The 10,915-nt window shown below is 38.3% G+C and overlaps 1 protein-coding gene across 1 annotated transcript; it reads right to left on the bottom strand.

Annotated features, from left to right (window-relative positions):
• Positions 1-1,597: 1,597 nt before the first annotated feature.
• On the bottom strand, positions 1,598-2,794 carry LOC142176227 (uncharacterized). Its single transcript, XM_075243349.1, has one exon. It carries the CDS (start codon positions 2,792-2,794, stop codon positions 1,598-1,600), a length of 1,197 nt encoding a protein of 398 aa, XP_075099450.1.
• Between the last annotated feature and the right edge of the window lie 8,121 nt (positions 2,795-10,915).

Raw genomic sequence — 10,915 nt, 5'->3', positions numbered from 1 at the left:
GTCTTTTCTGCATCTTCTTCACCCATCAGAATTTGGTGATACCCAGCATAACAATCCACAAAAGATTGGATTTCATGTTTAGCACAATTGTCAACAAGGATATGAATGTTGGGTAAAGGAAAGTTGTCCTTTGGACTTTCTTTGTTTAAATCCCTATAGTTGATAAAAACTCTGATTTTGCCATCCTTCTTTGGCACTGGCACAACATTTGCTAACCATGTGGTATACCAGACGACCCTGATCACGTTTGCACTTAGTTGCTTCGTGATTTCTTCTTTAATCTTATCACTTATGTCTGTTTTAAACTTCCTTTGTTTTTGCTGGATTGGTGAAAAATCAGGATATGTGGGAATCTTATGGACCACTAAATCGGCACTTAAACCCGATATGTCATCATACGACCAAGCAAATACATCTATGTACTTGACCAAAACTTAAATTATGGCATCTCTCGTCTTTTGTTCAGTATGAATGCTTATTTTTGTTTCTTTGATTTCTTCAGGACTTCCCAGGTTAATTGCATCAGTTTCATTTAAGTTAGGCTTAGTCTTATTCTAAAAATGACCAATTCTCTTTTTATTTCCTTAAAAGCCTCATCTTCATCATACTCAACTTCTTGATTCATTATTTCGAGATTAGACAACTTTGTAAGATATGGGCATGAATTTCGTGTGCATGTCATGTTTTTAAAGCCAACATTAACGAAACTGAAAATGATGAGAAATTAACAAAAATTAGGGAAAGGAAAAGACATAATTCTACTATGAAACTGGAACTTCATTTCCTTGAATTTGAAAGGATAGAAGGGTTAACATCAAGGAAAGCAATTAAACAAAAATATATGGATTACAACCCTGAAAATAATCCAAATACAGAAAAAGCAACAAAACAGACTATTAAGACTCCTTCTCGATGGGAAGAGGAGTTGCTTCCCAGTTGTTGAACAAGGTATCTAGACCAATCAACTGAACACTTTCATGGCTAGGGCCCTCACCAACTTGAACCATATTGATCTCATAGAACATCTCCTTGAGTCCCTGGCAAACTTCATCAATGTCATCCTGAGTAGAAGGATTTTGGACTTCTTCAAATTGTGGCTTGACAAAAGAGTAGGCAATGTGAGGGATTAGTTTTGACAATTTCCAACCATTCTTTTTGCGGGCCTTGGCTCTGTTTATGTCAGATGATGTTGGTTTAAAACCCAAGCCAAAGGTATCTTTCTTCGAAAAGGGAGCAATGGGGTTCATAATTCCTTGCAGAAAGGATCCTAATCCTTTTCCTGGTTCATAGCCGTTCCTCAATATCAGTGAAGCTACCATCATAGAAGTGGATGAAAGATGGGGATGTAGAATTGGTTTTCCTTCTTCCACTTGGTCTATCTCAATCACCTCAAATGTTTGATATATGAGGGATTCACATCCTTCCTTGGCCTCTATACATGGAATGGATGGGTCATTATAGACGGATGAGTCATCCTCCCCATGAACAACAATTTCTTGCCTGTCATACTCGAATTTGACCATTTGATGTAGGGTGGATGGTATAGCTCTGGCCATATGGATCCACGGCCTTCCCAAAAGAAAATTATAGGAAGTTTTCATATCCAACATTTGAAAGACAATGTTAAATCAATCGGGCCAATTGTCATGGTGAGTTTGATTTCCCCAATAGTGTCTCTTCTTGAACCATCAAAAGCTATGATGCTGACATTACTAATTCGAATTCTGTTAGTGTCAATGTTCAGCTGTTGTAGAGTAGAAAGAGGGCATATATCTACACTTGAGCCTCCATCAATCGTGACTCCGTTTACGTAATGCCCTTCACATTTGACCATAAGATGCAAAGCTTTATTGTGCCCAGCCCCTTCCTCAGGCAAATCATCATCGCTGAAAGTAATTCTATTTACTTCAAAGAATCTTTCAGCCATTTTTTCTAGCTGATTCACCGTTGTCTTTTCTGAGACATATGCCTCGTTCAAAGTTTTGATCAACACACGATGATGCTCTTCTGAGTGCAAAAGCAGAGATAACAAAGATATTTGAGTGGGGGTTTTCCTTAGTTGATCAATGATTGAGTAGTCTTGCATTTTCATCTTCTTAAGGAATTCCTCTACTTCTTTTTCTGAAATGGGTTCTTTCACTGGAAAGTGATTTTCCTTGGCTTGCTTAGCTTTTCTCAATTCCTCTGGTGAGTAGAACCTTCCACAGCAGGTCAAGCCTCCTATTTCATCTGTTTCTTCCACTATCTCTTTTCCTTTGCATGTCATGACAGTTTTGTTATAATTCCAGGGAATAGCTTTTATGTTTGACACTGGGAGTTGTGCAACAGGTCGGATCACAACTGGCTCTGTTATATTTCTCACACCATTATTCAGAACAATCTTTTGGATGCCCCCAGGGATGTAAGGTTTTGGCCCACCCAATTGAACCTCAACATTTTTTGTGCTTCCAGGGACATAGAGAACCGTTTTTTCAGAAACTGCCAAGTTTGAACTAGAACTCGCACCTTTCACAATCAACGGTGCCAATTGCGGCGGGCTTACTATCACTTTTGGCTCTTGCCTTATGGTTCCAACAACCATCTCTGTCTTGCCAGACTGCTTATAATCCCGATCATCACAAATCATCCCAATAAAATGTGTATTATCATGAGCTGGGAGCAGATTGTTTGTGATATTAGGAGTATCTTCATTGTTTGTCACCACAATTGCCTTTGCTTCAATCAAATTTTCAATAGATTTCTTTAATGTCCAATAATTTTCGGTACTATGACCTTGGGCGTTAGAGTGATACATCTCGCATTGGAGTCAAAACCTTTTGAATTTGGATTCAGATAACGCGGCATGATAGGTTCAATCAACTTCAACTGCATCAATTTTCGAAATAGGCTTGTATACGATTCTCCAATTGGGGTGAACTCTTTCTTTGGCTTCTGTTCTCTCACATATTCCTGTCTGGGACAAGGATTATATGGCGCCCGAAAATTTGGTCGGAGTTTACGGGAGCTTTGTGGAATTGGTGATAGCCATTGTTGGTGATTGGGAGGCCTAACATAAGCCTGAGCATTAAACATTGTGTATTGTTGCGAGGGAACTGAGTACCGGGGACCCTGAGGCAGATAATAATGTTGAGGAGAATTGGATTGTCCTTGTTGGAATTGCACGTAAGAAGGAACTATTCCTCTTTGATCTCCCCCGAATCCTGATGCCATCATGGATCCTTCCTCCTTCTTTTTTCGATTTCCGAAATTGCCTGACCCACTTTGAATTGCTTGTGGTCGCCTTAAGGGCTGCCTGACTCACAATTTTGCCCAACTTCATGCCATTCTCAACTATTTTCCCAATCTTAATCGCCTCAATAAAAGGTTTACCAATGGCGGCCAACATATAATGGAGGTAATCAGGATCCTGAGCTTGGAGAAAGTAGTCAATCATTTCTGCCTCTTTCATTGGTGGTTTGACCCTAGCAGTCTGCTCTCTCCACTTGATTGCATATTCTCTGAAGCTTTCTGTTGGTTTCTTCTTTATGTTGACAAGAGAGGAGCGATATGGCACTATATTAATATTGTACTGAAATTGCTGGAGAAAATCTTGAGTAATGTCATTCCAAACGTGTCAGTGAGAGTTGTCTTGATCTATGAACCACTCTGAAGCAACTCCTGTCAAACTTTCCCCAAAAATAAGCCATGAGTAATTCTTCTTTGCCACTCACTCCCCTTAATTGGTTACAATACCTCTTCAAATGGGCCACATGATCACCATGACCATCATACTTATCAAACTTGGGGTTCTTGAAGCCGGGTGGCAAATGACATGGGGAAACATGCATAAATCATTGAACGAAACACTTTTGTGGCCTCCCAAACCATGTATGTTTATCATGGTTTGTTCCAAGCTCTTCATTTTTCTAGTCATTTCCTCTTGTTCCATATTCTTGTCGGGCTTTTCGATCTCAACTAGGAACATGTTCTGAGCAGTATGCTTGTATGAATCTGGAACCTTGAAAGTCAGTTCTGGAGAGTAATGTTGGGTATCATGAGCATTCAGCTGTGGATCATTGTTGAGATTTTGAGCGAGAGCCGGTTGAGGAACGGTGAAAATAGGGACAATGGGTATAGTATGTGGGTCATTTCTGAGGGGTACAGCTGGAGGACGTGGAATTGAGGTACTGGGGATAGTGGGAAGGTTAATGCTCGGACTGAATCCAAGTTGGTACAATGGGTTACTTGTTATGGAGATGGGAATTTGATTTGCAATTGACACATTATGAAGATTATCCGAAGGCCCTACGGGTAGTGAGGGCAGTGCCCACCCAGGCTTGGTAAATTTCTGCCAATTGTTATTTCAACACTCTTACTTCTTCAACCAGTCCCGAACCTTGTTCAGCTAATTGTCTATGGACATCATCATTATCTGACTCATTCTCACTGTTGTTTGCCATTCTACTTTTTCCTTTTGATCTCGTGTTGTAAGGGTGAGTCGCTAGTTTAAACCACAAACCAACCACATCTATTTAACTTTATCTCTTTAAAATGACAAACAACAAACATATTAGAGTTAGGCATTTTGCATATATTAATCACACATTGTATGTCATGCACCTAATGTCATTTTCATTTCTAGAATAAGTTTGGAAGGCTTCATGCTTCATCCCGCCTTTTATTGGTTAATTGGTTTTATTTTCATCTTGAATTTAGTGCTCTCTTTTCTTATTTATTATTATTCATTTTTTTTTTCTTTTTCAGATTAATAATGGTTATGATCGTATCCGATGGGGATTGCCTACGTATCATATCGCCGCATGAATCAGACCATTATGTAGTTCAGGGGAAAACAATAATAGTTTTTTTTATAAATGAAACAATACAATGACAGAAAGGACATTACATTGAAATGACTTAATAAACTCACACAAGACTAAAAAAAATAAGGATTTAAAAGACTTAACAATGATTCAAACTAAAACATGACTATTACATGAAAAGTTCTAACATCTATGACTATGCTTCAACTCCACAATCTTTTTGCTTTCAACTACTGGAACATCTGCTCATGGTGGGGCTTGACCTGGCTGACCCCCTAATGTACGGTACATCCTCTCTAACTCTGCTGCAAGATGATAGGCAAAAGTAGGTGCATGCTCCAAAAACTTGTCATAATCCATCCCTTGGCAGTTCACATAACTTTGAGCGGTATAAACAACCAAATCATGGACTTGCTCTCTGAAGTACTGGAAATTCTAGTCTCGATCTTGTAACTGCTGCTAGCGAGTGGTGGCTATCTTTCTTATGTGGCCCTCGCGATCTAAAGCTAACTCCAACTGAGCCCGAAGTCTAGCCTGCTCGAGTCTTGCCTGTGCCCTCTCCCTATCAATATCTGCATGTTGATATTCTCTATTGTACCTTCTCATTTCTTCCAACTGTGCATGGAGCTGAGCCTCTGAACGTACCCAATGGGCCTTCTCTCTCTCGAATTGAGCCCTCTCATCTTCAAATTTCGTTACTTGGCAATCCTTACTAGATTTGGCCTTCTAATTTAACTGTACGATTTTTTCCTTAGCTTTGTCCAATGCCTTTTCAGTCTTTGCCAAGATGGAGTCATAATCTTGAACCTTTTCCATTAGATTGGCAATGGTTCTCTGGTCTTTCCAACTTCTCACTGGCACTTTAGACGCTTTCTTCATCTGTTGAAGCCGAACACAAAGGGCTTCATTCTCGCGAATCAGACTCTTCTTTTCACCTTCTGCTTCTTGTGCTTGTAAGTCTTTCTCAAAATTGAGGTTCCTCAAGCTTTCTTCTAAGGGATGAACAGTTGCTTTGTATCCCTTTTCCTTTTCACCCCAAGCCAACCATTCTTGGATTTTATCAATGGCATGTGGCCTTTTTACGGTCCTTCTGGCTCATCATCCATGTCACGACCCAACCAATTGGCCGCGATGGGCACCCGGTACCTTACTCAACCGAGTACCAACGTAACGTATCTTTCTTATTACATCATCATATACACGTGACATACGAGCCTAATAGACCAAAATAATCATTTATAAACTCAAAACATAGACCGACAAGGCCGTATAATCTTTCACGTATGTGACATATGTCTACAAGCCTCTAAGAATATATAAATATCATAAAGGTCGGGACAGAGTCCCGCCATACCAAACAATACCCGTCTAAATCATACTAACCAAACAAGCAACTCCGAAGTAAATGGAGCGCACCAACATCTTTTGCTAAGCTGATAGCCTACTTAGAGGGCTCTCGACCTATCAATCTTGACCTGCGGGCATGAAACGCAGCGTCCCCAGGCAAAAGGGATGTCAGTACGAATAGTGTACCGAGTATGTAAGGCACATAAATAGGTACATAAGAGACATGGAAGAAATATAGAGTACATGACTCAACCTGTAAGTCTGAATAACTTTGTAAATCATAAATTACTTTTAACGTCATGATATGCGTATGAAATGTCATGTCGTGCATAGGTACATGTTTCATAACATCATCAACCTCTGAGGGCATCCCATCATTTCATATCGGCCATTGTGGGCAAAATCATCATCATATACCAACTGATCAAGTGGTGGTGCGTATATAACGTCATAACCTTTCTCATATCCCATATATATATATATATATATATATATATATATATATATATATATATATATACATATATATTATGTATATAACGCCGTTTGAATCATATTTACATATATACGCGTATATAACGCCGTTTGAATCATATTTCAGCTATTGTGGCAACATCATCATCCTATAACAGCTGATTAGGTGGAGATGCGTATATAACGCTGTAACCTTTTTCCCATATCCCATATACATATATATGCATATATAACGTCGTCTGGTCATGGGTCAATGCACATGTATGAAATACATGAAAAATACGTAATAAAATCTTTCGGAGCTTCATAAGACCATTTTGCCTTTGAGTAATATCATAAAGTAAACTCTTTTCAACTTTCGTATTTTTTTCTTCTGAGACCCATGAACAGATGATAAAATATTATGACACACGAAAATTCAAGAATATAGATATCTCTAATACTTCTATGAATAGAGTCATTCATGGAATTTGTGCATTTGCACGTTTCGTTCGTATCGTATGGATCATGCCAAAAGACAGAAGAGATAGTCTTAACATACATGGGTCGATTCTCTTGACAACTCCTCTAGCACCTGTTGATTGTGACAACATATAACGATGGATCGCAGTAGAAAAAAAAATTCGTATGATATTATTTGAGAAAGATTGCATCGTACTCCCTTAAAATCGCAAAATCTCGTTGTTATAACATTACGTAGTCTCGTATGTTTTTTTGGTGGCAAAATCACATTTTTTCTAATGAACTGTTGAAGCTTTCCCTTGTATTTGACCAAAAGAGTATGTTGATTGAATTGATGCTTTCAGTTTTGGCATTACCAAGATTAATTTACGTTTTGTGGATACTGATTTAAGCTTTCTTAGTATTTCGTCTTCTTTTGTAACTTTGCCAAATGTTGTATATGTGTCATCTCCACATTTCCACCTTTGCCACATAATGAAATGACTTAAAGAGTCATTCATGGGCTTTAAGGGGTGCTGCCACGTTGGACTCCTTAATTCCATTACCCAATTAATTAGGTAATGTCTCGTTACCCGATAATTAATTAATTACCCGTAAAACTGAGAATTATTCCCACTTACTCAAAAATATTACTCACTTTTCACATACCTCATACACCTTACTATTATGGTCATGTGGTACCTTGTATGGTACTAGTCCATAAATACCGAGTATTTTAGCTTGAGCTGTATTTTATCCCAACATGTCAAACTTGGACGAAAATTCATTTTCTTTGACTTGCTTCCCCTTTCACCTTTACGAATTTACTTATTACTTGTTTGAAATAGCATAATCCTTATAATCTCAAAATAATCTTTTCCTTGGACTGTTGTCAGTTATCTTATGACAAATTCAACGTACAATACTACAGGGTGCAACATCGTCGTAATGTACTACTGCGGGACGTGACATCTCACTTCCGGGCTCTCATTAATTTATTTATGGCATATTTTCATGTACGAAAATATGGGGTGTAACATCATTCCCCCCCTTTGGAACATTCGTCCTCGAATGTTGACTGATGCGCTTATCGTTCTCATATCCCGAAGCTCTTGCGAATACTTTAGTAATCCTTTTGCCATCTAGGTAATTGTTCTATGAATAAGTCCAAAGGCCAGTGCATTCCCCCCTTTAGGCCTCTTTCCTACACCATGACTTGTGATCGAATCCCTTCCAATCTCGTAACTGTTGCTACCTTCCATTATGCAGCTTCTATGATACTGACCATGTAAGTGTTCCTATGCGACTCTCCTCTCCTTTTTCCTCCAGCTTTTAGCCAATCCTAAAGTTCTTCTCTTGGTATTTGTAGAACTTACGAATATTGCTATATCTTATTTTATAGACCTGGTTATCCATTCGTATGACTTTACTGCATCTACATAGGTCATACTATATCATAACTCTTACCTCGATTTCTCGTTACTGAGATCTGCTAACCAAATCTCATATTACTTTCGTTGTTTATCTCATACGTATAAATCTATATCCTTTAATGCCTCCACATTACTGTTCATCTTTAAGAATGACGGCCTAATCTCCTCTCATACTTTATAACTTGTATCCATCCATTGTTGATTCACCTCAATTTCGATCCATAATCCACCCCTGATAACTTAACCTTTTATGTAATATTGCTATTAGGATTCACGTTTTATCGAGGAACATCTGAAATGATTAGATTGATCCACCTGGGGCGATACCCTGCTTTCATAACCGTATCTCATGGTATCCCAATGTGATTCACCTTGCGTGCGTATTTTAATCATGTTCAATTCATGAGATCCCTTTCTTTTATTCGTCAGATCATTACTCAATCTAAGGCCCAAACGTCATTTTTTGTCTATAATTATTACACCCTCATTCTATTAATAGGGCAGCATTTCATCTCTTCTGAATGTTATTAGTCTTAGACTCCTTTGAGTTACTTCAGGTTATACTGAACTTTCTATAACTTAGAGAAACCATTAGCTTTCTTGTTTTCATGGGTCTTAATCCTGATGACTTATCCGTTCTTGTCACATTTTCACTCACATTTTCTTATTCTTACTCCTGTTTTCCTAAAACTTTGTCGTTCTACCATACTTTAGCTTGCAACCTTTCTTCAACTTGAATGTACCGCAGATTTCCTTATGTTATTTTAGAATATCAAGCGAGACATCACATAGTCTCTAACTCCTCTTTGCTTTTTTAACTAGATCTCTCGATATTTAAAAACCATAGGTTGGAAGATATGCCACTGACGACGCTACTATCATTTCTGGACACTGAATCCTAGCGTTTCTAGCCCCCTTTTTTCCGTAGTATGGACAATTCACAACCTTCTGCATTTGACGTTGTTCACCTTTATCTTACTTACCTTAAAATCTTGCATCACATCTTGTATCCTTTTTATGAGCTTCCTCCCCCATAGGTATAATTCACATCCATAATTTGAAGCTTTATTATAATACTTGCACCTCTATTGTATACATAAACCGGTGAGAGCTTCATACTGACTTCTTATAAGGCTTGTATTCTTCTGATGCTATAGAATATGGCTACTGAACTATTTCTCTTATACCTCTAATATTTAAGAGTGATCCTGCAATGTTCTCAATCATGAGGTCTATAATTTTCTGGGTCCTAATCAGACTCCTGACTTACTTAGTTGATGTAACTATTTAGTTTCCTCTTCCTTCTGATCAGCCTTTTTGTAGGCTTAAGCTATCTATCAATCTGTGGCTCATGGTATCGGTTACTACCTTAGCCTTTTATGGGCGTTATGGAATATCCCTGATACAATCTTCTAACAATTCAATCCTTTGTCTATGTCCTGGGCTCAATTCTTTCTTTTAACTTATACCGGAGTCTTCTATGGTTGTATGATTGTCAACAAATATGTTGTCTGGATAATGCTCCAAAATCTTGAGTGTATCCATAACCTACTAACTCTGGATCATTGATCGAATAATTCTTTCATTCCATCTTAGCTTTCTTCCAACGTAAGCTATTACTTTTCCTGGTCTTTCCGCCCCCTTGTTGGCGTCAATACTTAGCTTATCTTAGTGTCCACACTTGCCCGAGTTTTCATACAACTCATATGATCTCGAATATTACTTTTAATTCTTACTTCCCATTCATTAGCCACGGTAGGTGCTACTTTCCTTTGGAATGCTTACAATGTTATTGTGAGACTGTCGTTATAAGACCATTTCCTCCTTCGGTTACCCAGCTTAGGTTGAAGCCTTCTTCCTTATTTCCTCAGCTAGCCTTTCTTTTTAGTACTTAAGGAGAACCTTTGACCCTCGTAAAGCTGTGAGCTTATTACAGACATTTTGATGTCCTTCCTTGCCTATAATTATCCGTAGTTGTTTACCTCCATGCCCTTGTGCTTGTAGGGTTGCTTCTGGACTGATATTTTGATTGCTTTCCTAGTGGCACTAACTTTCATTCCTATCTGAATACTTCTTAAGTATTACAATGACGTCACTGTGAGGCTGAGTTCACTATGTTGGGTTTTACTATTTTTATCTTGCATGATCTGCTGACTCATCTGTAACTTCCTATTTCGCCATAACTAGGCTTTTTTCTTAATCAACCACCAACTATTCGTTGGCCTATTCTCATATCAATTTTTCGTGTAATCTTTCTTGGGTTGTTTCCTTTGTTTTAACTTACCGCTCGTACTGACTCCTTATCTATTACTAACATTTCGGGTAGGAACCTTTACTTCATCTCCTTGACGTCGTATTTGCATAATGTTTTGGAATCGTAACATATACGTAGGCTTCGGATAATTTCAGTCACATCCC

Source organism: Nicotiana tabacum, chromosome 22, assembly GCF_000715075.1.
Source record: "Nicotiana tabacum cultivar K326 chromosome 22, ASM71507v2, whole genome shotgun sequence".
NCBI lineage: Eukaryota > Viridiplantae > Streptophyta > Magnoliopsida > Solanales > Solanaceae > Nicotiana > Nicotiana tabacum.
The sequence above is the reverse complement of the archived record's forward strand: the minus strand, read 5'-3'. Positions and strand labels throughout refer to the sequence as shown.

Bases quoted from the DNA above. Each gene is read 5' to 3' on its own strand.
- LOC142176227 (XM_075243349.1), bottom strand. From the start codon at position 2,794: ATGTATCACTCTAACGCCCAAGGTCATAGTACCGAAAATTATTGGACA.